Source organism: Cetorhinus maximus, chromosome 34 (genome assembly GCF_964194155.1).
Source record: "Cetorhinus maximus chromosome 34, sCetMax3.hap1.1, whole genome shotgun sequence".
NCBI lineage: Eukaryota > Metazoa > Chordata > Chondrichthyes > Lamniformes > Cetorhinidae > Cetorhinus > Cetorhinus maximus.
In genome coordinates, this window is record NC_135912.1 from 9676577 (window position 1) to 9704185 (window position 27609).

Genomic DNA, 27609 nt, shown 5'->3' on the forward strand with positions numbered 1-27609 from the left:
TTACAGGAGACACAAATCCACCCTCAAATGGTGACAGCTTCTTTTCGACCGTCCTCAAACTTTTAATAATGAATCTTATTTCATTGCCCCTATACCCCCAAAGTGATTTATCCCAGGAAAAAAAATATAAAGCAGTCAGGTGGACCATCTCACAGCACGAATTAAACGGCGGGTCTGAAATTTCAGGCAATGCCACGTTTCCTGATCCCTGCGGCGAGCGGGCACTCGGGGTGCGGCCATTTCCCTGTCTCTGCCTCTCCTGCTTCCCCTCCCTCTCCCCTGCCATTTCTTCATCTTTCAATACATTTCTAAAAAAGACACCAATTAATTGGCGGTTGGGGTTGAGGACGGGCGGATGGAGTGGGTCCCATTTGCCACGTGCCCTGTCGGTGAGGTTTGGGGTGAGCTGTGGATGGAAGGGGTTGTTAAAGGTGTTAACTCGATACTGCCGGTGCTGTAATCTTTGCAACTTTAGAGCAGGTGATGACCGCGCGTGTGGCCTATTACACGTTGTTCCCCCGCCCTGTGCACATACAACTGCACATGTGCAGGCGTTGACAACAAACACAGCCTTTCGAATTACCCTGGAGCCAAGAATTCCCCGTTGTTTTCGCCATGGCAACGTCTCAGCCAATCAGAGTCAACTTGCCAACCAATCAGCACATTCCGCTCCTGCAGTATAAATTGTTGTGATCGTTTGAAATTTGGTACTCTTGTGTTTGTCCTGATGAGCATAAGATGGAAAACTTTGGCAACGTGTCTCTCTTTTCAGCAATTCTCAAGCAGGAACAGATGAACTTCATGAATGCTTCTGGTCTTTGTTGCTCACCTGAACATTGGCTGAAATAGAGCCTGGAATGACAAACGGAAGTCTGTCAGCGGTGGTGTGGGATTTTGGCAACAGGTAAGGGTAGCACGAGGGTTTGTACTTGGGTTTCACAATCTGGAAATTGAAGATAATATTTTGGGTTAGAACATTTCCAACTCTCCTGTCAACATATTTTCTGCTTCATTGGGCTGGCTCGGTTGATAACCAGTCAATCTCCGTCATTATGAAACAATGCTAGACTGACATAAAACACTAGTTTGGCCCCAGCATTAGTTTGGGGTTCAATTCTGGACACAACACTTTGGGAAGGATGTGAAGCTTTGGAAATATTTACAAAAATAATTCCAAGAATGAGGGATCACAGTTACTTGGATGGTCTGGGAAAACACTCCCCTTCAAACAGAGAAGGCTAAGAGGAGATTCATCGAGGTGTTTTTTTTTAATATTCCTTCATGGGTTGTAGGTGTCACTAGCTGGGCCAGCATTTGTTGCCCATCCCTAATTGCCTCTTGAGAAGGTGGTGGTGAGCTGCCTTCTTGAACCGCTGCAGTCCATGTGGTGTAGGTACACCCACAGTGCTGTTAGGGAGGGAGTTCCAGGATTTTGACCCAGCAACAGTGAAGGAACGGCCGAAATATTTCCAAGTCAGGATGGTGAGTGACTTGGAGGGGAACTTGGAGGCAGTGGTCTTCCCAAGCATCTGATGCCCTTGACCTTCTAGGTGGTAGAGGTCGTGGGTTTGGAAGGTGCTGTCGAAGGAGCCTTGTTGAGTTGCTGCAGTGCATCTTGTAGATGGTACACACACTGCTGCTACTGTGCGTCGGTGGTGGAGGGAGTGAATGTTTGTGGATGGGATGCCAATCAAACGGGCTGCTTTGTCCTGGATGGTGTCAAGCTCCTTGAGTGTTGTTGGAGCTGCACTCATCCAGGCAAGTGGAGAGTATTCCATCACACTCCTGACTTGTGCCTTGCAGATGGTGGGCAGACTTTGGAGAGTTAGGAGGTGAGTAACTCGCTACAGGATTCCCAACCTCTGACCTGCTCTTGTAGCCACAGTATTTATATGGCTGGTCCAGTTCAGTTTCTGGTCAATGATAATCCCCAGGATGTTGATGGTGGGGGATTCCGTGATGGTAATGCCATTGAATGTCATGGTCATTGCTGACACTTGTGTGGCGTGAATGTTACTTGCCACTTGTCAGCCCAAGCCTGGATATTGTCCAGGTCTTGCTGCATTTGGACATGGACTGCTTCAGTATCTGAGGAGCCGCGAATGGTGCTGAACATTGTGCAATCATCAGCGAACATCCCCACTTCTGACCTTATTATAGAAGGAAGGTCATTGATGAAACAGCTGAAGATATTTGGGCCTAGGAGACTACATTTAAATTACAAAGGGTTTAGATCGAATTAATAAAGAGAAACTGTTTCTTGTGGCTGAAAGCTAATAACCAGATTTAAGGAAAAATAACCAACGGGCTTTTTTTAATGTAACGAGTGGTTAGGATTTGGAATTCACTGCCTGATAGGATGGTGAACACAAGAATACAAGAAATAGGAGCAGGAGTAGACCATTCAGCCCATCGAGCCTGCTCCAGCATTCAATCTAATCATGGCTGATCTTGGGCTTCACCTCCACTTTCCCCCCCACTCCCCATATCCCTTAATCTCCCGAAAGACCAAAAAATCTGTCTATCACCATCCTGGGATGGCGGGACTGACATATGAGGAGAGATTGAGTGGATTAGGATTATATTCGCTGGAGTTCAGAAGAATGAGGGGGGATCTCATAGAAACCTATAAAATTCTAACAGGACTAGACAGGGTAGATGCAGGAAGGATGTTCCCGATGGTGGGGGAGTCCAGAATCAGGGGTCACAGTCTGAGGATATGGGGTAGACCATTTAGGACTGAGATGAGGAGAAATTTCTTCACCCAGAGAGTGGTGAGCCTGTGGAATTCGTTACCGCAGAAAGTAGTTGAGGCCAAAACATTGTATGTTTTGAAGAAGGAGTTAGATATAGCTCTTGGGGCGAAAGGGACCAAATGGATATGGGGAGAAAGCGGGAGCAGGCTATTGAGTTGGATGATCAGCCATGATCATAATGAATGGCGGAGCAGGCTCGAAGGGCCGAATGGCCTACTCCTGCTCCTAGTTCCTATGTTTCTATGTTAAATGTAGTCAACGATGGAGCATCCACAACCCTCTTGTGTAGAGAATTCTAAAGATTCACAACCCTTTGAGTGAAGAAATTTCTCCTCATCTCAGCCCTAAATGATCGGCCCCTTATCCTGAGACTGTTCCCCGTGTTCTAAATTCCCCAGCCCTGGGGGAACAATCTCTCAGCGTCCACCCTGTCAAACCCTTTCAGAATGATGTACATTTCAATGAGATCACCTCTCATTGTTCTAAACTCCAAAAAATACCGACCGAATTTACTCAGCCTCTCGTCAGAGAACATCCCCCTCAGCCCAGGGACCGAGTTAGAGGAGCTCCACTCCGGGTGTGTATTCCAGGTGTGGTCTCACCAAAATCCTACCGCAAGACTTCTTTATTCCTGACCTCCAATCCCCTTATAATAAAGGCCAATGTGCCATTTACATTCCTCATTGCTTGCTGCACCTGCATGCAAACTTTGTGTTCCCCAGTGGTTACAGATTTAATGGTAGCTTGCAAAAGGAAACTGGGAAGAATAGTGAAAGGAAAGTAAAATTTCAGGGGTATAGAGATGGAGTCAGAGCTAACTGGATTGCTTTTGAAATGAGCCAGCATAGATTCAATGGGCCGAGTGGCTTTCTTCTGGCCTGTACTGTACTGTTCTTTAATTGTATGACCGATTTTGAGAAACAACGTATAGAAAGATAGGGAACCAGGGAAGAGAGATAGGGGACCAGGGAAGGGAGATGGAGCTGAGGGGTAGATCAGCCATGATCTAATTGCATTTACAAAGCGCCTTTAACATGGCAAGAAGTGCTTCAGGGGAGAGATATCAGACCCACTGAGCCGCATATGAGGGACAGGTGACCTAAAGCTCAAAGAGGTCGGTTTTAAGAAGGGTCTTAAAGGAGGAGAGAGAGGCGGAGAGGTTTAGCGAGGGAATTCCAGAGCTTAGGGCCCCCAGGCAGCTGAAGACGTGGCCGCCAATGGTGGAGTGATTAAAAATCGGAGGATCAGAATTGGAGGGGCGCAGAGGTCTTGTAGGGATGGAGGAGGTTACAGACACAGGGCTGGGTAAGGCCATGGTGGGATTTCAGCATATGACAGTGGCATTGGCAGACTGGGACCCAATGTAAATCAATTACCAGAGGCGTGATGGGTGAACAGAACTTTGTGTGAAATAAGCTATGGACAACAGATTATTACAGGACTCAGATTATGAAGGATTCAAAACAGGAGTCCAGCCAGGAGAGCACTGGAATAATCAAGTCTGAAGGTAACAAAGTCATGAATGAGGGTTTCAGTAGCTGACGAACTAAGGCAAGGGCAGAGAGGGGCATGATGATGGAGAGGAAGCGGGCAGTCTTGGTGGTGGAGTGGATGTGGAATTAGAAGCTCAGGCTCATGGTCAAATAGGATACATAACAGTCAACAGCAAACTCTGTCAATGTCTGACAAATATTTGGCCTTTCTGTTGCCATAGCGATATGACCTTGGTGAAGTTCCATCGTTGTATGAAGTGCCGCGCCACATCCCGTGCTGCTGCCCCGTGGATGACCACGCCAATATCACGCCAAGGCATCCGTGGAGTTGAGCTTCGATCAATGAAATCTATAGGTGGAGGAAGGATTCTTTACTGGAGTAAAGTGACACATGCTCCGTGTAATTATTTTATTTGTAAATAAATTCCTTTATCAATTTTAGCCTGTCACTACAAACATCAGCGTTGCCTGAGTCAAAGGCTACGGGGTCAAGTCCCATCTCTGTGATCTGAGCAGCATAATCCAAGGTGACATTGATCAATGCACTACCATGAGAGTGCTGCACTGTCAAAAGGTGCTGTCTTTCAGATGAGATGCCAAACTGAGGCCCCCATTAGGTTGATGTGAAAGATCTGGTGGTTTCCATTGGCACACAAATAGGGGAGTTATCCCCAGTCCCCTGGCCTGCATTTATCCCTCAAACAACATCTCTGAAAAAAAATATTTTCTTGTCATGACCTCACTGTGTTTTGTGGGATCTTGCTGTGCTCAAATGATCATGACTTGTTTCCTGACAACACAACAATAAATTTACTTCAAAGGCCCTTCAGTGGGTTTAAAGCACTTTGGGACAACCTGAGGTCTTCAGGCACTGTCCTTCTGTCGTTGCATCCGAGTCCTCAAGTTTGTATTAGGAATACCGGATTAATGACTAGAACATTGGATTTGTGAAGTACATCCCATAAAAACCCAACAGATGACCTTTAGAGTCTCTGGTGGGTAATAGCATGGACATAGGTGCCTGTTTGACCTGTGGCACAGGGAGTGAAATGATGTTTCTGCTGAGAATGTTGGGAAAATTCTAACCAATAAGAAGCTAGCTTTACCTTTGTAAGGCTTGTCCAACTCCACCCAGTCAAATTATAACCAATAGGAAGCTAGCTTTACCTTTGTAAGGCTTGTCCAACTCCACCCAGTCAAATTATAACCAATAGGAAGCTAGCTTTACCTTCGAAAGGCTTGTCCAACTCCACCCAGTCCTTCTGAATGAAGTTGCAATAATCTTTCCCTAGCCAGAACTGTCCACCGTTGCTGCAGTCTGTCGAGTCCGCCCGGCAGTGAGATGGACATTCCTTCAGTTCCTCCACCCGGGAACCCTCACCCTCCGGAAACTCCTCCAGAGGCTCTGCCTCATTGTGATTACTGACCTGGGGGAATAAATTTGTCAAGATTGCTTTACGTATGTGGGGGTGTATGTGTGTGTGCGAGCTCTGTGAGAAACACTCCCTGCCCTCTGTGTCACGAGGAGGTGGGCTCCTGCCTCACTCCCAGACACTCGGGCCCAAAATCTCGGCAGTCACTCCCAGTGTCACTACCGAGGGGGTGCTGCACTGGCAGAGGTGCCATCTTTCAGAGACCCGAGGCCCGGTCATGCCTTCCTGGGTAGAAGGCCACTATTTCAAAGAGGTACTTATCCTAAAACCGATGTTGAATTTAGCACCTCGAGGCTAATTTTAAATTTATGCCCATTTATTTCAAAACTCGGCAACCAGAGGAAATAGCCTCCTGTCAACCCCTTTGCTCAACTTAAACACCTCAATTAGATCAGCCCTTCATCTTTCACATTCAAGGGAATGCAATCCTAATCTGTCCTCATCACTGAGAGGGGTTATCTGGTCACTGGGCTCATTGCTGTTCGTGACAGTGGGGGGTGTGGGGGCGTTGGGGGAGGGGGAGGGGGAGCAGGAGGGGGACAGGGAGCCTGGCTCCCTTAAAGTTCCCTCCAGTCCGCTATGACTTTGGTGCACGGCCTCTGCAGGAGATTGTGGTGTAATAGTAATGTCTACCAGACTAGTAATCCAAGAGGCCCAGGCTAATGCTCTGGGGACAGGGGTACAAATCCCACTGTGACAACTGATGAAGTTTAACTTCAAATCCGGGATCAAAAGCTAGTTTCATGGTTGCTGTGCAGTAATCGAAACCATCATCGATTGATGTAAAAACTCATCTGGTTCACTAATGTCCTTTAGGGAAGGAAATCTGCTGTCCTTACCTGGTCTGGCCTACAGGTGACTCCAGACCCTTGATTATTAACTGCCCTCTCAAGGACAGTTAGGGATGGGTAGCCAATGTTGGTCTTGCCAGCGACGCCCACATCCCGTGAATGAACTTAAAAAATAATGTTACAAAGTAGTGAGGGGGAAAACGAGAAGGCCCAAGGCCACCAATCAGATCTGACTGAGGCAGCTGCTCCTACCGGGTCTACCGTGGGATTGGCCAGCGCGGCATTGCCCACGTCCGTGAGGCGATACTCCTGGTCGTCCCACCTCCCGTAGGCCAGGTCCAGCCCTCCGAGGAAGGCCACCGACTGATCGACCAGGACCAGCTTCTCGTGGTGGGCCCACAGCAGCACCGTGGACGCGACGTGGTCTGGGTGTCTCATCACCTGCCAACAGAGACCAAGAGAGAGAAGGTTACACAGGTCCAAAGCTTCCCGATTGAGCAGGCAACAGACAGACAAACAAACAAACAAACAAAGACTGTTAATCATCCCATCTGAGCTGTCAGTGAGGCCCAAGAGTCAAGAGGCTACGTTGAACTTGTACAAAACCTAGTTCGGCCTCAGTTAGAGCATTGTATCCAGTTCTGGGCACTGCACTTTAGGAAGGTAGTGAAGGCTTTGGAGTGAGTGCAGAAAAGATTCATGAGAATGGTTCCAGGGATGAGGAAATTCATTATGAAGATAGATTGGAGAAGTTGGGACTGTTTTCCTTGGCGAAGAGGAGATTTGATAGAGGTGGTCAAAATCATGAGGGGTCTGAACATATGAATTAGGAGCAGGAGGGGGCCACTCGGCCCCTTGAGCCTGCTCCGCCATTCAATAAGATCGTGGCTGCTTTGATTGTAACCTCAAGCCCACATTCCCGCCTACCCCCAAAAACCTTTCACCCCTTTGCTTATCAAGAATCTTTCTACCTCTGCCTTTTTAGGAAATAGAGACAGTTTAAGTTATATTGGTATTTCTAGGTGTTAAGAATGAGTTTTAGCTTTAAAGTTTAAGTTTGATGTGTATTTCTGTATCTGTGTGTTAAGAAAGGTCAAATTGAGTTTTAATTTCACTTTATAAAGATGCCTGCATTTCTCATGAGGGTTTTTACGACTGTAGGCTAAGTTAAGGAAACATGAATAGAGGAATTGGGCTGTTACCTAGCAATAGGGGTCCAGAGAGGCAGGTCCCTCCCACAGACACACAGAAAAACTAAAGAAACAGCAGTTTGAAGATCAGTTTGAAGCCAAGGCCCCAGAGAGACTGGACACTGGGAGAGGGAGCTGCAGATTTCCCAAAAGAACCAAAAGGGTCCGAAGGCCAAAGGAGTGAGACAGAAATGGGGGAAAGTCCTAAGCAGACCTTCTAGTTAAAGGAAGGACAGGAACCTGGAAAAGGTCTTGTTAATGAAGTTAAGAGTGAGGGGCAAAGAGAAAGGCTCCAAGCTTCAGATTTAAAGAGACAAAAGCTGCAGAAAGCAGATTTAAAGCGAGAACAGCTTGCAAGAGGCAAGAAGGTCCAAAGAGACAACTGAAAGTCTGTAATGTTATGGGCATGTGACGCATAGGTACTGTTAACAACAGTGAGAGTGGGTGGAAGACAGCTTGAATTCATGTGGTGACCCAGGGGTGAGGAACAGCGGAAGGAGAGTTTGAAACCATTGTGGAAGGCGTCTGACAGAAAGTGTCGGTTTGGGAGAAGATTCCAAGGTGAGGTTTTGGAGAGTGGAGATTGGAAACCCTCGTGTGAAGGACGGAGTGCAGTGAGACTGGTTGGCTCATGATGTGACAAACATCTGGGGGGTATTGAGGATAGATCTATAGCATTCGTTTGAGGTGGCATCTGTCAATTGGTTTCAGCGTGTGGTGTGTCTGACCACAGGGTGCCTATTAGTGCATGGACTGTGTACTTACTGTGAACATTGGTGTATAAGACAGCGTTCGTAACTTGTGTTATCTTTACAAATCTGTATATATCTGTAAAGGTATAGTTGTGGGTGAAGGAGTATTGTAATATAGTTCATCTTTTCTTGTTGAATAAATGTCTTTTGTTAAAAATTCGGCAGCTGACTCCTGTGACTCTGTTCAGTAGCCACTCTCCACGTATCTAAACAAACAAATAAAAGTTTGGATCTATCGAGCTGGGCTCCACCCTGGGATCAGGCTTGTCCAGTGGGGTAATCACAGCTGGGGATCATAACAGCCTTAAAAACATTCAAGGACTCTGCTTACACCACCTTTTGAGGAAGAGTGTTCCAAAGAACTCTCGGCCTTCTGCAATTTGTCCCCATCTCTCCCTCAAATGGGCGATCCCTTATTTGTAAACAGTGACTCCTAGTTCTAGATTCTCCCACAAGAGGAATCATCCTCTCCACATCTACCCGGTCAAGACCTCTTAGGATCTTAAAGGTTTCAACAGAGTAGATAGAGAGAAACTGTTCCCACTGGTGAAAGGATCAAGAATGAGAGGGCACAGATTTAAAGTATGAGAAAATATATGATATGAGAAAAATCTTTTTTCATGCAGCGAGTGGTTAGGGTCTGGAATGCACTGCCTGAGAGTGTGGTGGAGACAGGTTCAACTGAAGCATTCAAAAGGGAATTAGTGTGTTATCTGAAAAGGAAAAATGTGCAGGGTTATGGGGAGAAGGTGGGAGAATGGCACGAAGCGAATTGCTCATTTGGTGAGCTGGTGCTTACATGATGGGCCAAATGGCCACCTTCAGTGCCATAACAAATCTGTTTCTAAACACAGTGAGTGGTGATGACCTGGAACTCGCTGCCCACGAGGGAGGTGGAAGCGGAGACAATGAATGATCTCAAAAGGAAATTGGATGGACAGTTGAGGGAAATAAACTTGCCAGACTATGGGGATAGAGCGGGGAATGGGACTGACTGGATTGGTGTATAGCATAGACTCGATGGGCTGAATAGCCTCCTTCTGTGCCATAATGATTCTGTGAGATCAGCTGACTAAAAGAAATGCTGGGAGTGGGGGGGTGGGGGTGGGGGTGGGTGGTGGTGGGGTGGGGTGGGATTTGGGGGTGGAGGGGTGGGGTTTGGGGGTGGGGAGGGGGTCCCTCCAATCGAAGCCACCTCCTGATGGGGGTGGGGGGGGCACCCCCCTCCCCTTAACACCCGGTGACCTCCGGACCTCCTTCCCACCTCAGCCCATCCCCCGAGATCCCAATCGCCTCCCTCACCACCGTCCCCCTGCACCCCCACCCCCCAAGCCTTCCCTATCATCCCCACCCTCGGACCTCCTGACCTTGTCTCCAGTTCCCTGGGCTGAGTCTTAGGCAGTTCCTTGCAGGGCCTCTTCCGACCACTGCGGCGCTGTTGCTGGAGGGACCGGAGAGCTGGCGGCCAAACTGATTGGCCAGCAGCTCTCCAAGGCGGGGCTACCTCCCACATGAGGGGCAGAAGTCCTGCCTCTGGCCAATCAACACTCGTTAGGGCTTAAAATGGCCAAGGTGCTGAGCTCCCACCATCCTAAAAATTCAGGCCCAAGTCTTCCTTTTTTATCCTTAAAGATCTCAGGACAGGAAGCACTTCACAGAAGATCAAGTTAAATTTGAAGCGTGGTATAACACAGGGAAGAAAGCTCAACAGGTTGATGAACATCCTTCTGGGAACTGAACCTGCCCAGGCTGGTCTACTAGCGATCCTAATCTGAGACAATTATGGTCTGCATTTCATGCTCATGGACTGAACTAGCCAATGGAGGTGGAAAAGGAATAACCAAAGGTGGTCGACCATCACTTTAACGTGGCTACCAGGTGGTGGCGTCAGGGTAATGTCACTGGACTAGTAATCCAGAGGCCCAGACTCTGGAGACATGGGTTCAAATCCCACCATGGCAGCTGGTGGAATATAAATTCAATTAATAAACCTGGAATAGGAAGTTAGCCTCAGTAATGGTGACCATCACACTCTCATCAACTGTCGTCAAAACCCATCTGGTTCACTAATGTCCCTTTAGGGATGGAAATCTGCCGTCCTTACCTGGTCTGGCCTACATGTGACTCCAGACCCATGTAGTCGAATCTTAACTACCCCCCAGCAAGCCACTCAGCTCAAGGGCAATTAGGGGTGGGCAACAAACACTGGCTTTGCCAACGTCGTCCACATCCCAATAAAGAAAGGGCTAAAATTAAGCGAGACAACATCTGAATAGTGAGAGTCACCGCACTTGGGTGTAATTCCCCAAAAAGCTGTAGATGTGACAGAAAAATGGCATTAGCGTTGGCAGCAGCGGCAAGAGTGGATACAAGCAAAACCGTGAGAGACAGAAATTTGAGCAAACGGAAATTGTACCGTGATATTTGAATGGAGAGATGTCAAAGTCCTCTTGCTGTATTCACTGTTGATGCCCAAGGCAAGTTCCACCTCCTTGTATAACAGGACAAAGATCTTCACTCCTTGTTCCTGAAGAGAGAGAGAGACACAACAGGAAAGATTTCTACTCCTGCTACATGACCAAGGATCAGAATTCAAACTGAGGGCAGGTTAGTTCAGAGCCAGGACGTGACCTCCCACCCATCAGGCCCCGCGGAGATACCGGGGTCTGGAATATCCTTCCAGACAGCGTGACTAAAGCTGGAAATCGGAAATAAAACATGGAAACACTCAGCAGGTCAAGCAGCAGCTGAGAGAGGGAGAGCCCCCCTCCCCTATTCTCCTTTACCCTGTACATCTTCATTACTTTCTTATATTTCACTGGGTATCTCATTTCATGTCCCATTGTGGGGAGGCAGTGGCATAGTGGTATTGTCACTGGCTGAGTAATCCAGAGACCCAGGGTAACCCAGGGACGGCAAATGGTGGAATTTGAATTCATAAATTCAATAAAAATCTGGAATTAAAAGTCTGATGATGACCATGAAACCATTGTCGATTGTTGTAAAAACCCCATCTAGTTCACTAATGTCCTTTAGGGAGGGAAATCTGCTGTCCTTACCTGGTCTGGCCTACATGTGACTCCAGACCCACAGCAATGTGGTTGACTCTTAACTGCCCCTCTGAAATGGCCCTACAAGCCACTCAGTTGTATCAAACCGCTGCAAAGTCTAACAGGAACAAAACCAGACTGTCCACCCGACATCGACTTAGCCACTGACAATGACAATCTCAGCCCTGTCGACCCTGCAAAGTCCTCCTTACTAACATCTGGGGGCTAGTGCCAAAATTGGGAGAGCTGTCTCACAGACCAGTCAAGTAACAGCCTGACATAGTCATCCTCACGGAATCATACCTTACAGATAATGTCCCAGGCTCCACCATCACCATCCCTGGGTAGGTCCTGTCCCACCGGCAGGACAGACCCAGCAGAGGTGGGCACAGTGGTATACAGTCGGGAGGGAGTTGCCCTGGGAGTCCTCAACATCGACTCTGGACCCCATGAAGTCTCATGGCATCAGGTCAAACATGGGCAAGGAAACCTCCTGCTGATTACCACGTACTGCCCTCCCTTGAACACCACTTGGAGGAAGCACTGAGGGTGGCAAGGGCACAGAGTGTAGTCTGCGTGGGGGGACTCAATGTCCATGACCAAGAGTGGCTCGGTAGCACCACTACTGACCAAGCTGGCCGAGTCCTGAAGGACATAACTGCTAGGCTGGGTCTGCGGCAGGTGGTGAGGGAACTAACAAGAAGGGAAAACATACTTGACCCCATCCTCACCAACCTGCCTGCTGCAGATGCATCTGTCCATGACAGTATCGGTAGGAGTGACCACCGCACAGTCATTGTGGAGACGAATTCCCGGCTTCACATTGAGGATACCCTCCATCGTGTTGTGTGGCACACCAACTGTGCTAAATGGGATAGTGCTAAATGGGATAGATTTCGAACACATCTAACAATTCAAGACTGGGCATCCATGAGGCGCTGTGGGCCATCAGCAGCAGCAGAATTGTACTCAAACACAATCTGTAACCTCATGGCCCGTCATATCCCTCACTCTACCATTATCATCAAGCCAGGGGATCAACCCTGGTTCAATGAAGAGTGCAGGAGGGTATGCCAGGAGCAGCACCAGGCACACCTAAAAATGACGTTTCAACCTGGTGAAGCTATAACACAGGACTACTTCCGTGCCAAACAGCATAAGCAGCAAGTGATAGAGCTAAGCGATCCCACAACCAATGGATCAGATCTAAGCTCTGCAGTCCTGCCACATCCAGTCGTGAATGGTGGTGGACAATTAATCAACTCACTGGAGGAGGAGGAGGCTCCATAAATATCCCCATCCTCAATGATGGAGGAGCCCAGCACATCAGTACAAAAGATAAGGCTGAAGCATTCGCAACAATCTTCAGCCAGAAATGCCGAGTGGATGATCCACCTCAGCCTCCTCTGGAGGTCCCCAGCATCACAGATGCCAGTCTTCACCCAATTCAATTCACTCCACATGAAATCAAGAAATGGCTGAAGGCACTGGATAGTGCAAAAGCTATGGGCCCTGACAATATTCTGGCAATAGTACTGAAGATTTGTGCTCCAGAATTTGCCGCGTCCCTAGCCAAGCTGTTCCAGTACAGCTACAACACTGGCATCTACCTGGCTATGTGGAAAATTGCCCAGGTACGTCCTGTACACAGAAAGCAGGACAAATCCAACCCGGCTAATTACCGCCCCATCAGGCTACACTCGATCATCAGTAAAGTAATGGAAGGGATCATTGTGCCCACCTGCACTCTTCATTGAACCAGGATTGATCCCCTGGCCTGATGGTAATGGTGGAGTGGGGGATATGTCGGGCCATGAGGTTACAGATTGTGTTCGGATACAATTCTGCTGCTGTTGATGGCCCACAGCACCTCATGGATGCCCAGTCTTGAATTGTTAGATGTGTTTGAAATCTATCCCATTTAGCACGGTGATAGTGCCACAGAGAACGATGGAGGGCATCCTCAACAGTGCTATCATGCGGCACTTGCTCAGCAATAACCTGCTCACTGACACTCAGTTTGGGTTCCACCAGGGCCAATCAGCTCCTGACCTCATTACAGCCTTGGTTCAAACATGGACAAAAGAGCTGAACTCACGAGGTGAGGTGAGAGTGACTGTCCTTGACATCAAGGCAACATTTGACCGAGTGTGGCATCAAGGAGCCCTAGCAAAACTGGAGTCAATGGGAATCAGGGTGAGGACTCTGCTGGTTGGAGTCATACCTAGCACAAAGGAAGATGGTTGTGCTTTTTGGAGGTCAGTCATCTCAGCTCTGGGACATCACTGCAGGATTCCCTCAGGGTTGTGTCCTCAGGTTGGCCAAACCATCTTCAGCTGCTTCATCAATGTCCTTCTTTCCATCATAAGGTCAGAAGTGGGGATGTTCACCGATGATTGCATGATGTTCAGCACCATTCGCGACTCCTCAGATACTGAAGCAGTCCATGTCCAAATGCAGCAAGACCTGGACAATATCCAGGCTTGGGCTGACAAGTGGCAAATAACATTTGTGCCACTCAAATACCAGGCAATGACCATCTCCAACAAGAGAGAATCTAACCATCGCCCCTTGATGTTCAATGGTATTACTATCACTGAATCCCTCACTATCAACATCCTGGGGGTTACCATTGACCAGAAACTGAACTGGACTAGCCATATAAATACTGTGGCTACAACAGCAGGTCAGAGACTAGGAATCCTGTGACGAGTAACTCACCTCCTGACTCCCCAAAGCCTGTCCACCATCTGTAAGGCACAAGTCAGAAGTGTGATGGAATACTCCCCACTTGCCTGGATAAGTGCAGCTCCCACAACACTCAAGAAGCTCGACACCATCCAGGACAAAGCAGTCCACTTGATTGGCACCCCATCCACAAACATTCACTCCCTCCACCACCGACGCACAGTAGCAGCAGTGTGTGTACCATCTACAGATGCACTGCAGGAATTCACCAAGGCTCCTTAGACAGCACCTTCCAAACCCATGACCACTACCATCTAGAAGGACAAGGGCAGCAGACACATGGGAACACCACCACCTGGAAGTTCCCCTCCAAGCCACTCACCATCCTGACTTGGAAATATATCGGCCGTTCCTTCACTGTCGCTGGGTCAAAATCCTGGAACTCCCTCCCTAACAGCGCTGTGGGTGTACCTACACCACATGGACGGCAGAGGTTCAAGGAGGCAGCTCACCACCACCTTCTCAAGGGCAATTAGGGATGGGCAATAAATGCTGGCCCAGCCAGTGAAGCCCACACCCCATGAATGAATAAAAAGTCTCCAGAATTCTTTCCGGTAGCCGTTCTTCAGCCGGGGGTCTAGACAATGTACTGGGGCATTCAACTATTAAAGACAAGGTTTAATGTTGTCCTCAGCTGAAGTCCTCTTTATGACAGGGAAGAGCAAAATAGGAATGCAGGAATGCAGCAAGTTCCAGCAACAGTACAATTCCCAATCCCACTATTGTCCCTCTCCCTATCCTAGGAATGGTAGGTCAATTCCATCTCCAAATCTTCTTGAATCATTGAATGGTTACAACACAGACGGAGGCCATTCTGCCCATTGTGTATGTGCTAATTCTCTACAAGATAAACTCACTTAGTCTCACTCCCCTTCCTTTTCCCCATAGCCCTGCAATTATTTTTTATCTTCAGATAATTACCATCTTTTGAAAGCCTCGATTGACCCTGTCTCCACCACACACTCAGGCAGTGGATTCCAGACCCTAACTACTCGATTGACCCTGTCTCCATCACACTCTCAGACAGTGCATTCCAGATCCTAACCACTCGATTGACCCTGTCTCCCTCACACTCTCAGACAGTGCATTCCAGATCCTAACCACTCGATTGACCCTGTCTCCACCACACTCTCAGACAGTGCATTCCAGATCCTAACCACTCGATTGACCCTGTCTCCACCACACTCTCAGGCAGTGCATTCCAGACCCTAACCACTCGATTGACCCTGTCTCCATCACACTCTCAGACAGTGCATTCCAGATCCTAACCACTCGATTGACCCTGACTCCCCCACACTCTCAGACAGTGCATTCCAGACCCTAACCACTCGATTGACCCTGTCTACATCACACTCTCAGACAGTGCATTCCAGACTCTAATCACTTGATTGACCCTGTCTCCACCACACTCTCAGACAGTGCATTCCAGATCCTAACCACTCGATTGACCCTGTCTCCACCACACTCTCAGACAGTGCATTCCAGATCCTAACCACTCGATTGACCCTGTCTCCGCCACACTCTCAGACAGTGCATTCCGGACCCTAACCACTCGATTGACCCTGTCTCCACCACACTCTCAGACAGTGCATTCCAGATCCTAACCACTCGATTGACCCTGTCTCCGCCACACTCTCAGACAGTGCATTCCGGACCCTAACCACTCGATTGACCCTGTCTCCACCACACTCTCAGACAGTGCATTCCGGACCCTAACCACTCGATTGACCCTGTCTCCACCACACTCTCAGACAGTGCATTCCGGATCCTAACCACTCGATTGACCCTGTCTCCACCACACTCTCAGACAGTGCATTCCAGATCCTAACCACTCGATTGACCCTGTCTCCACCACACTCTCAGACAGTGCATTCCAGATCCTAACCACTCGATTGACCCTGTCTCCACCACACTCTCAGAAAGTGCATTCCGGACCCTAACCACTCGATTGACCCTGTCTCCACCACACTCTCAGACAGTGCATTCCAGATCCTAACCACTCGATTGACCCTGTCTCCACCACACTCTCAGACAGTGCATTCCAGATCCTAACCACCCGATTGACCCTGTCTCCACTACACTCTCAGACAGTGCATTCCAGACCCTAACCACTCGATTGACCCTGTCTCCACTACACTCTCAGACAGTGCTTGAAAAAGTTTATCCTCATGTCTCCATTGCATCTTTTGCCAATCGCCTTAAATCTGCGCCGTCTCATTCTCGACGCTTCCACCAATGGGAACAGTCTCTCCCTATCTACTCCATCCAGGCCCCTCATGATTCTGGACACCTTTATCAAATCTCCACTCAACCTTCTCTTCTCCAATTAGAACCATTCCAGTTTCTCCAATCTACCCACGTAACCAAGTTCCTCATCCCTGGAACCATTACCATGAGTGGGAGAGAGTGGTGTAGTGGTAATGTTGCTGGACTTGTAATTCAGAGACCCGGGCTAATGCTCTGGGGACATGGGTTCAAATCCCACCACAACAGCTGGTCGAATTTAAATCCAATTAATAAATCTGGAATTGAAATCCATTATCAATTGTTGTAAAAACCCATCCGGTTCACTAATGTCCTTTAGGGAAGGAAATCTGCTGTTCTTACCCGGTCTGGCCTACATGTGACTCAGCCACTCAGTTGATGGGCAACAAATGCTGGCCTTGCCAACAATATCCACATCCCACTGAAAAAAAAATCTATTGGAATAATGGCACTGTTAGCAAATTATAAAATCCTTGCTCTTTTTTCAAACAGCTCTATCGATGACTCTCACTGATAGGGTGGTGAAGGCAGGTTCGGTAGAGGTATCTGAAAGGGAATTGGATCGCTACCTGAAAAGAGCGAATGTGCAGGGTTATGGGCATAATGCAGGGGAGTGGGAGGAGGTGGAAAGCTCGTACAGAAAGCCAGTGCGGACTCGATGGGCCAAATGGCCTCCTTGTGCACTGTAAAGACTTGGTGACTCACCGCTTTGCGTTTCAGGAGCACGTCCAGCCTCCAGTAGTTGTCCTTCGCTGGTCTTTTCAGGTGGATCTCCGGGCTCAGCCTATTGAGGAAATACATTGCCAGAAGAGGTCAAATTCAGGAAATAAACAAAGCCGCTCCACTCCCGCCTCACATCGGAATGTAGGAGGAGACCATCTGGCCTCTTCAGCCTGCTCCACTTTCCTGTCTAACCCCCACCCCCACCCTGCACCCCACCACTCCCCCCTCACCCCAAGTCATTAACTCCACATGGGGAGCGGGCATGAACATCAGGACCCAAGGCAACACGAGTCTTCGTGGCATCAACAAAGTGGGAAATCTTCATTTTCACTTTTTCCTTCAGATCTCTCAGTAACGTACAGCACAGAGGGAGACCACGCTCTCTGGGGGACGTTGGAAGGCTTTAGAAAGGGCGTAGAACTGATTCACGGGAATGGTTCCAGGGATGAGGAACTTCAGTGACGGGGATAGATAGATTGGAGAAGTTGGGGCTACTCCCCTTGGAGGAGAGAAGGTTGAGGGGAGATTTGACAGAGGTGTTCAAAATCACGAGGGGTCTGGACAGAGTAGAGAGGGAGAAACGGTTCCCATTGGTGGAAGAATCAAGAACCAGGGGGCACAGATTGAAGGTGATTGACAAAAGAACCAGAGGGGGAAATTCTTTTTGAGAGTTGTTGTGATCTGGAAGGTGCTGCCAGAAAGGGTGTTGGAAGCAGATTCAATGGGAACACTCGAAAGGGGAATTGGGAGAAATATTTAAACAAAGACAAATTTGGAAGGCTACAGAGAAAGGGTTGGCGGGTGGGACTAATTGGATAGCTCTTTCAAAGAGCCAGCACAGACCCGATGGGCCGAAAGGCCTCCCTCTGTGCTGTGTGATTACGTAACTGAAAATTCCCCAAAAGAATAACAGGAGCTGACTTACCACCAATCGGCAATAAAAATCTCCTCCTTGGCTTGTTCCAAAGCATCAGCCACAGCAGAGAAATACCCACTGCCATTCACAAACCTGCAAACAAGCGAGACCAACATGAGGGCGAGACGTCTAAACTCCTGCTGATCCCAACCATGCTGCGATAAGGGAGAACAACTCGGCTTCAAACAGAGGCATTCAAGCTCCACCCCACCGATCGGGACCCCAGGACACCCGGTGCCAGCTGGGGCTCAGAGCCTCTGGGTCACAAAAAGCCAGGGGCTCAAGTCGCACTCCCGGGACACAAGGCCACAATCCAGGCTGAGACTCCCAGTGCTAAGGGAGTGCTGCACTGCCGGAGGTGCCGCCTTTCCGACGAGACGGTAAACCAGGTGTTTAGCCCCGTCCGCCCACTCTGACGGACACCAGGGCAGCGGTTTCAAAGAGTCCTGCCTGGTCGGTATTCATCCAAAAAGGGGTTATCTGGATGTTTACCACGTTGATGCTGCGGGATCTTGCTGCGCACAAATTGGCAAATAGTTACCATCGGGCCAGGGTGTCATGGCGGGCAGGAACAAAGCAATCGAAGCGATGTTCTGCGAGGAAGTCCTGGCCGTGCCTCTCGGCTAAGTTAGTTATTTCCTGTTTCCACCAACAAGCCTGCCTGTAGCTGCTGCATTTAATGATCAGAGTCCTGGGCAGGAAAGAAAAGGGAGCAACATTAGTTGGAAACAGGGGTCGGGTGGGGGGGGAGTGAGGCTGTTGTTGAACTAACTATTATCACATTGCGCTAAAAGCCCTTTTGCTCTCAGCTAGATTACTACAAAGTAGAGTGACATCAAGACGTTACATTACATGGAATACAGAGCACAGAAATAGGCCATTCGGCCCATCCAGTCCGTGCTGGTGTTCCTGCCCCACACAAGACTCCTCCCACCCCCTCTCAGCCTATCCTTCTATTCCTTTCTCCCTCATGTGTTTATCCAGCTTCCCCCTTAAACGTATCACCTCGACCACTCCCTGTGGGAGCGAGTTCCACATTCTCCCCACTGAAGGAGTTTCCCCTGAATTCCCTATTAATGCATCCGATCAGGCGTCAGCTATGCCCATCTTCTCAGGGTTGGGCGGGAATTGTGGCATTTCACAAACACGTTGGCCGGGGTTTTTAACTGTCGTTGCCACAGGGGGCCGGGAGTCCATTGCAAAGCAGACCTGCCTCAGCCTTTGTTGGTTTTGGCACTGAAACCTGTTGTGATGAGAGGCACTAAACATAGCGGGCATGTGTGAATAGGGGAAGCAATTGTGTGTCTCCTTAACCAATTGGATGGAAGAAATCCTCACCGAGACATGCGGAGTTTGAACCAGGAGTGTAAGTTAGTTACTTCTCTGCCAAATAATGTACAGAAAGCAAAATTAAAGAGAAGGAAAGGAACACGAGGCTAAGAGAGAAGAATACAAGAGACAAAAGTAAAAAAAAAATAATTAATTTTTAAAAAATCTCCAAGAATAACAAAAAATCTGAAGGAATTAGACTCCACACTTGTAAAATGTTGTTTTTCAGGGCCCGAGAGGCTGTTTTTCAATAATGACACTGGAATGGACAAGTCCTGGCCTTTTCATGGTGAGTTTACTAAGTGTTTATCACCCAGGTACAGCACCTCCGTGCCATTCCGTGTATTTCTGGATGAGATGATGGTGTAGCCGCGCTGTTAGAGGGGCAAGCCAACTCTGACAGCAACGTCCAGTTTAACTGCGCATGTGCAGGTGGCCAAAGTTATTGCCCGATTTACTCTTTGAAAATCGGCGGTGACGCAAGGGCAAACCATTTTTTTTTTCAAAACAGAGTTGTTAGAATCATCTCTCTCAAGATTGAAGTTTGCTTTTGCAAAATGGGAGGTGTGGCATGATCTGGACACGTGGATGCTAACCTAGATTTTCTTTTAAAAAGGTCATAATGCATTGAATAATTCTTGAATTGAAAGAGTCTCAGTAATGGTGACCATGAAACTATCATCGATTGTCATTAAAAACCCATCTGGTTCACTTTAGGGAGGGAAATCTGCCCTCCTTACCTGGTCTGGCCTACATGTGACTCCAGACCCACAGCCATGTGGTTGACTCTTAACTGCCCCTCTGAAATGGCTGAGTAAGTCATTCAGTTCAAGGGCAATTAGGGATGGACAACAAATGCTGGCTTTGCCAGTGACACCCACATCCACATGAAAGAATAAATTACCATTGTTGTTTGTTGTCTAGATCAATGATTTGGATGATAATGTGGTGAATTGGATCAGCAAGTTTGCTGATGACACTAAGATTGGAGGCGTTGTGGACAGCGAGGAAGGCTTTCAAAGCTTGCAAAGAGATCTGGACCAACTGGAAAAATGGGCCAGAAAATGGCAGATGGAATTTAATGCGGAAAAGTGTGAGGTGTTACATTTTGGAAGGACAAACCAAGGTAGGACATACACAGTAAATGGTAGGGCACTGAGGAGTGCGGAGGAACAAAGGGATTTGGGAGTTCAGATACATAATTCCCTGAAAGTGGCGTCACAGGTAGACAGGGTTGTAAAGAAAGCTTTTGGCATACTGGCCTTCATAAATCAAAGTATTGAGTATAGGAGTTGGGATGTTATGGTGAGGTTGTATAAGACATTGGTGAGGCCAACTTTGGAGTATCGTGTGCAGTTCTGGCCGCCTAACTACAGGAAGGATATCAGTAAGATTGAGAGAGTGCAGAGAAGATTTACTAGGATGTTGCTGGGTCTTAAGGAGTTGAGTTACAGGGAAAGATTAAACAGGTTAGGACTTTATTCCTTGGATCGTAGAAGGATGAGGGGAGATTTGATAGAAGTTTACACAATTGTGAGGGGTATAGACAGGGTAAATGCGAGTAGGCTCTTTCCACTTAGATTAGGAGAGATAAACACGAGAGGACATGGCTTTAGGGTGAAAGGGAAAAGGTTTAGGGGGAACATTAGGGGGAACTTCTTCACTCAGAGAGTGGTGAGAGTGTGGAACGAGCTACCATCTGACGTGGTAAATGCGGGCTCACTCTTAAGTTTTAAGAATAAATTGGATAGATACATGGATGGGAGAGGTCTGGAGGGTTATGGACTAGGTGCAGGTCAATGGGACTAGCGGAATAATATTTCGGCACAGACTAGAAGGGCCGAATGGCCTGTTTTCTGTGCTGTAGTGTTCTATGGTTCTAAAAGGAAATGGCGGCTGTGCCTCAGTTGCCTGTGCTCCTCAGCTTGGAATTCTCTCCTAAGCGCCTCTGCCTTTAATTCCTCCTTAAACACTCTACCTTGCAATCCAAACTTTGGGCCACTTGCCTCAATATCTCCGATATGGCTTGTTATCAAACTTTGCTTAGAGAACGTGAAGGAGTGAAGGGCCTTGGGACATTTTACTACATGAAGGATTCAATATAAATGCAGGTGGTTGTTGTTGGAACGGTAATGCTATGTTTCCCTCGCCAATCCAAATGTATTTTTTAAATTCAGCCTCGAGGCTAAAAGCAATTTTTTCACCAAATAATTACAGCCTGTGATCACTGACATCACACTCTAGCTGGTCTAATTTTGACCATCACTAATTCGGTCGTTTGTTAAGTAGGTTGACAGTTGGTGACATTTAATAACAGCTTTTGAGCCAAACTGGGAATCTCAAACAGCTGTGCCAATGTCCAGCTTGAGGCTTTCAGGATAGAACCACTTTTTCCAAATGATGCTCATCTGCCATAAACCTGTCACTGTTAACACTGACCCTGCTGTGGGAGGAATAGCATCAGATCCCTGCTGTTTGACATCTAGAACCGTGTCCTGAGATTGTCACTTCAGTTCTCTGCCCCACTACCACTCTGACCTCTCTGTCCTTGGCCTGTCCTAAGGAAGCTCGAGGAACTGCACCTCATCTTTCTATTAGGCACTTCATAGCCTTCAACACGAGGATCAACAATTACATACGGAATCGCTGCTCCCAGTTTTTTTGGACAGTGGATGCTGGTAATAATTCTGCTGTTGCCATCCACACCTCCTCTGGACCCTGCCATTCACCCCTCCTCTGGACCCCACCATCCACACCTCCTCTGCACCCTGCCATTCACACCTCCTCTGCACCCCGCCATTCACCCCTCCTCTGCACCCCGCCATTCACACCTCCTCTGGACCCCGCCATTCACACCTCCTCTGGACCCCACCATTCACACCTCCTCTGGACCCCGCCATCCACACCTCCTCTGCACCCCGCCATCCACACCTCATCTAGACCCCGCCATTCACACCTCCTCTGGACCCCGCCATCCACACCTCCTCTGCACCCCACCATCCACACCTCCTCTGGACCCCACCATCCACACCTCCTCTGGACCCCGCCATTCACCCCTTCTCTGGACCCCGCCATTCACACCTCCTCTGCACCCCACCATCCACACCTCCTCTGGACCCCACCATCCACATCTCCTCTGGACCCTGCCATTCACTCCTTCTCTGGATCCCACCATCCACACCTCCTCTGGACCCCACCATCCACACCTCCTCTGGACTCACCTTCTGTTTCTTTATATTTCCCATTACATCGTCCCTTTTATCATATAATCTCTCCTGCGCTCCACCCTCTTCCCCCTCCCCCCACCATCCTTGTACCTACTCCAAACCCTGTTACATCTCAGGCCTGTCAGAATGTGATTGAAACATTGAGTCTGTTTTCCTCTCTCCACTGGTGCTGTCTGTTCTGCTGTGTTTCTTGTTTTGAATTTCAGAGTTCCAGCCTCTGTAGGATTTCACCTTGTCACTGAGACTGTAAACTGAGTGGAGATTGGAATGACTGAGTAGAGGAAGTACAAAAAAACACTGCACAATGACCGTTTTATATAAACAACTTCTCAGTCCCTAAGGGACAGAGTCTGTCCCAGGAATAAAGATTATGAGATTTTCACAGACGAGTCTGTCTTACACCCTTGTGCCTGTGCCTTCTGACCCCACAGTCTGGGAACAGATTTAGACAAGGGGTTTGGAAACCGGGAAGCGCTCAGAGGCGTGCGCACACCAGCACGTAGCTCTTTTTTATAAGCTTCATGAATGTATCGCTCAAACAAGCCCAATTTGCCCAATTGCACCAACCATCACATATCGCGGGAAAATTACACTCACAATCACAACCGTGGTGGGGACTGTGACCCTCCGCCCTCCTCATCGTTGCTAAGTTTCAGTGAAAGATGAATGCTCCACAACTCTCAACTTTGTAATCCTTCAGTTCACCTTTTTTGCTGGCTCAATCATTACAGTCTGCAGCCTTCAAACACACGCTGCCCTCCATCAACTCGCTAGGCTGGTCCCTATGATGAGGGGCTGAGTAAATTGGGGTTATGTCCTCTGGAGTTACAGGAAGATATAGATGGGATGGTTAAATGGGCAGATAAGTGGCAGATGGAATTTAACCCTGAAAAGTGTGAGGTGATACACTTTGGAAGGAGTCATTTGACAAGGAAGTATTCAATGAATGGCATGACACTAGGAAGTTCTGAGGAACAAAGGGACCTTGGCGTGTGTGTCCATAGATCTCTGAAGGCGGAGGGACATATTAGTGGGGTGGTGAAAAAGGCATATGGGACACTTGCCTTTATCAATCGAGGCATAGATTACAAAAATAGGGAGGTCATGTTGGAGTTGTATAGAACCTTGGTGAGGCCACAGCTGGAGTACTGTGTGCAGTTCTGGTCGCCTCATTATAGGAAGGATGTGATTGTACTGGAGGGGGTGCAGAGGAGATTCACCAGGATGTTGCCTGGGATGAAACATTTCAGCTTTGAAGAGAGGTTGGATAGACTTGGGTTGTTTTCGTTGGAGCAGAGAAGGTTGAGGGGCGAGCTGATCGAGGTGTACAAGATGATGAGAGGCATGGACAGGGTGGATAGGGAGCAACTGTTCCCATTAGTTGAAGGGTCAGCCACGAGGGGACATAAGTTCAAGGTGAGGGGCAGGAGGTTTAGGGGGGATGTGGGGAAAAACTTTTTTACCCAGAGGGTGGTGATGGTCTGGAATGCGCTGCCTGGGAGGGTGGTGGAGGCGGGTTGCCTCACATCCTTTAAAAAGTACCTGGATGAGCACTTGGCACGTCATAACATTCAAGGCTATGGGCCAAGTGCTGGTAAATGAGATTAGGTAGGTAGGTCAGGTGTTTCTCACGTGTCAGTGCAGACTCGATGGGCCGAAGGTCCTCTTTTGCACTGTGTGATTCTGAGAGTTTAGAAGAATGAGAGGTGATCTCATTGAAACATGTGATATTCTGAAGGGGTTTGTACAGGGTGGACGCTGAGAGATTGTTCCCCCCGGGCTGGGGAATTGAGAACACGGGGAACAGTCTCAGGATAAGGGGCCGATCATTTAGGACTGAGATGAGGAGAAATTTCTTCACTCAAAGGGTTGTGAATCTTTGGAATTCTCTACCCCAGAGAGCTGCAGATTCTCCATCGTTGAATACATTTAAGGCTGAGATATGATTTTTGGTCTCTCGGAGAATCAAGGGATATCGGGAGTGGGATGGAAAGTGGAGATGAAGCCCAAGATCAGCCATGATCATATTGAGTGGTGGAGCAGGCTCGATGGGCCGAATGGTCTACTTTTATTCCTTTTTTTTTGAACTTCCAGCCAAAATAATGACCTCAACCATACACAGCAAGGAGAAAAATGGGAAGATGATGGATATTTAAGGGGACAAGGTGCAAATCTCCCTCCGGTTGTACATTTTTCTGGCTGCTTTCTTGGCCGTTCAGTTAAAAAATAAATTATTCGGGGGAGATATAAAAATACAAATTGTGCCGCTTTGAGTCAGGTGATCGGATTGAGGTGCTTAAAACAATCAGAGGATTTGATAGTTCCTCTCCATCGACCCTATTTCCTCTGGTAGGGGGTGGGGTAGCCTGGGGGGAGGTGGGGAGGGTTGGGGGAGTCCAGGACAAGGGGAAAGAACTTAAAATGATAGCCAGGCCGTTTGGGGGGGATGTCATGTGAATGGCTGAAGAGTTTCAGCGAGGCACCAGAGGGTCAGGATAAGGTGGTCAAGTCATTTGAGACTGAGATGAGGAGAAATGTCTTCACTCAAGAAGGAAGTTGTGGCCCTCTGGAAACTATCCCAGAGGGTTGTGGATGCTCAGTCAACGAGTAGATTCAAGGCTGGGATCGATCGGTTTTTGGACGGGGATAGAGTGGGAAAATGTATTGGAGGGAGAAGATCAATCATGACCTTTATTAAACGGTGGGGGAGGCTCAGGGAGCTGAATTCCCACACGTTATGTTTACTTAGATGGGGGAGTGGAAATCTGGAACTCTCCCTGAAAGGCTGTCGAGGCTGAGGGCAATTGAAAATTTCAAAATCAACTTCGACTTCTTTTTGACAAAAGCGAAAACCACAGGCGATGGAAATCCAAAAAAGGAAATACTCGGCAGGTCTGGTGAGACCGGTGGGGAAGGGAAAAAGAGAGGGTTATCATTTCGGGTTGGTGACCTTTCGTCACCTTGTGTGACCTCTGACAAGAGGTCATCGATTTAAATGTCAACCCCCTTTGGATTTTTGTCAGGCTTTTAGCGAGGAGTTAGGATGCCGAGCGGCCGTGAACTATCCAAAATGGTGGAACAGGCGCAAGGGGCAGAGTGGCCTCCCAGCTCCTGTTCCCACTCCTGGAAAGGCGAACAGACAGACCGGAGCAGCAGGTCAAGACGACAAGAGATTGAAACCTGGACAAATTCTCGATCATCACTCCGTATTTTGTGCCTGTGTCCTTGCTTCCAACCTGGACATTGAACCCCTTGTCGAACAGCAGCACGAAGGAGATGACACCATTCGAAGGCCTCATGTAGAGGAGGAAGGAGTCCTTAATGACAATCCACCTGGAAAACAGGACGGGTTAAACCTCAGCGGCGCCGGGGATAAATATTTTAACTATCAGCCAATCCAGCACCTTCAAACAAATGATGAAAGAAGCCAATGGAGACAGGTAGGCCGGGATTTTCCGATTCCCGCTGTGGGAGATTCGGCAGCCCGGCCAAAGGCCCATTCGGCGGGACTGGACGATCACGGCTGGGGTCAGGACCAGAATATCCCGCCTGCAGTGGCGTCGCGGTATCGTCACTGGACTGGCGATCCGGGGACCCAGGGGAATGCTCTGGGGGCCTGAATTCGAATCCCGCCATGGCAAATGGTGGAATTTGAATTCAAATAACAAAAATCTGGAATCAAAAATCTAATGATGACCATGAATCTATCATCGATTGTTGTAAAAAGCCCATCTGGTTCACTAATGCCCCTTTAGGGAGGGAAATCTGCCGTCCTTACCCGGTCTGGCCTACAGGTGACTCCAGACCCACAGCCACGTGGTTGACTCTTAAATACCCTCTAAAATGGCCGAGCCCACCATGTGGACTGCAGCGGTTCAGGGTGGCAGCTCACCACCGTCTCCCCAAGGGCAATTAGGGATGGGCAATATAACCAGTGATGCCCCCATCCCATGAACGAATATATTTTTAAAAAATGATAAATCAGTAGCAAAGAGAGAGAGTTGGCGATTGAAGTGATTCACCCAGACCGATTGGAAAATGGTGTCACAGAGATGAGTGCTCCAATCGTTGTTGTTCATCATTTACGCAAACTGGGGAATTATTACAATCATGTAGTAGAATTGCTTTAAATATGAATTCCAAGATTTACATACAATGTCAAAGTGGGAGAGTACTCAAGACAGCAGCAAAAACACAAGGGAAACATTGAGTAAAATGTGAAGCAACATTACACCCTCAGGCATGGAATTTAGAACGTTAAAGGGGGAATTTGATAGAACTTTTCAGGACCACAGGATTTTAATGGCCCGGGAGGAGGCCATTCAGCCCATCCTGTCTGAACTGGCAGTAGATGCAACACGCGATGCAGTTTCAGGTCGAAAGCCTTTGCCAAGCTCTGATCTCTCTTAAATAAATTTGTGACAGGACAGAATCGGTTACTTAAAAAAAAAAACCCAAAAAATCTTAACGTTCAACAATAAACTACAAAAGTCAAACACACTCTCTGCTTGGCTTCCCCCCACCCCCCTCTCCCCTCCCCACCAGAAGCCGTGGGTTTACTCAGCCACTTTAAGTCAGAACGCACTGATACCGTTCAATTGGAATGAGGACATTACAGGGAACAGATAGTTCCTCTCTCTCTCTCGACCCTATTTCCGCTGCTTGGGGAGTCTGGGGCCAGGGGACAGAGTTCAAAATTTACCTCTCCGGAGCGAGATCAGGAAACGCTTCTGCAAGGATGGGATGGGAGAGGTTTGACACTCTTCTGCAAATGGCAATTGATCCTAGGTTAATTGTTGATTTTAAGCCCGAGATTGATTTTTATGTGTTAACATAGTGATTAAGGAACACGGGGTGGATATAGGGAGCTGGGTACCTGAACAGCCATGAACCCGTTGAGTGGCTGGAACAGACTGGAGGGGTCGAATGGCCCTCC

General features: G+C 48.3%; 1 protein-coding gene across 4 annotated transcripts in view; it reads right to left on the bottom strand.

Moving 5' to 3' along the window:
* LOC144671765 (phospholipase D2-like) overlaps nucleotides 1-27609 on the bottom strand; it is a 93770-nt gene that overhangs the window by 13088 nt on the left and 53073 nt on the right. For all 4 annotated transcript variants that reach the window (XM_078533785.1, XM_078533784.1, XM_078533783.1 and 1 more), the window contains 9 exons: nucleotides 25854-26006; nucleotides 18659-18808; nucleotides 18127-18210; nucleotides 17184-17262; nucleotides 10832-10942; nucleotides 6726-6914; nucleotides 5478-5676; nucleotides 4480-4598; nucleotides 830-943 (listed from right to left, as the gene is read on the bottom strand). In XM_078533785.1, coding sequence (XP_078389911.1) covers nucleotides 830-943; nucleotides 4480-4598; nucleotides 5478-5676; nucleotides 6726-6914; nucleotides 10832-10942; nucleotides 17184-17262; nucleotides 18127-18210; nucleotides 18659-18808; nucleotides 25854-26006 — 1198 coding nt within the window. The remainder of the gene's footprint in view (nucleotides 1-829; nucleotides 944-4479; nucleotides 4599-5477; nucleotides 5677-6725; nucleotides 6915-10831; nucleotides 10943-17183; nucleotides 17263-18126; nucleotides 18211-18658; nucleotides 18809-25853; nucleotides 26007-27609) is intronic.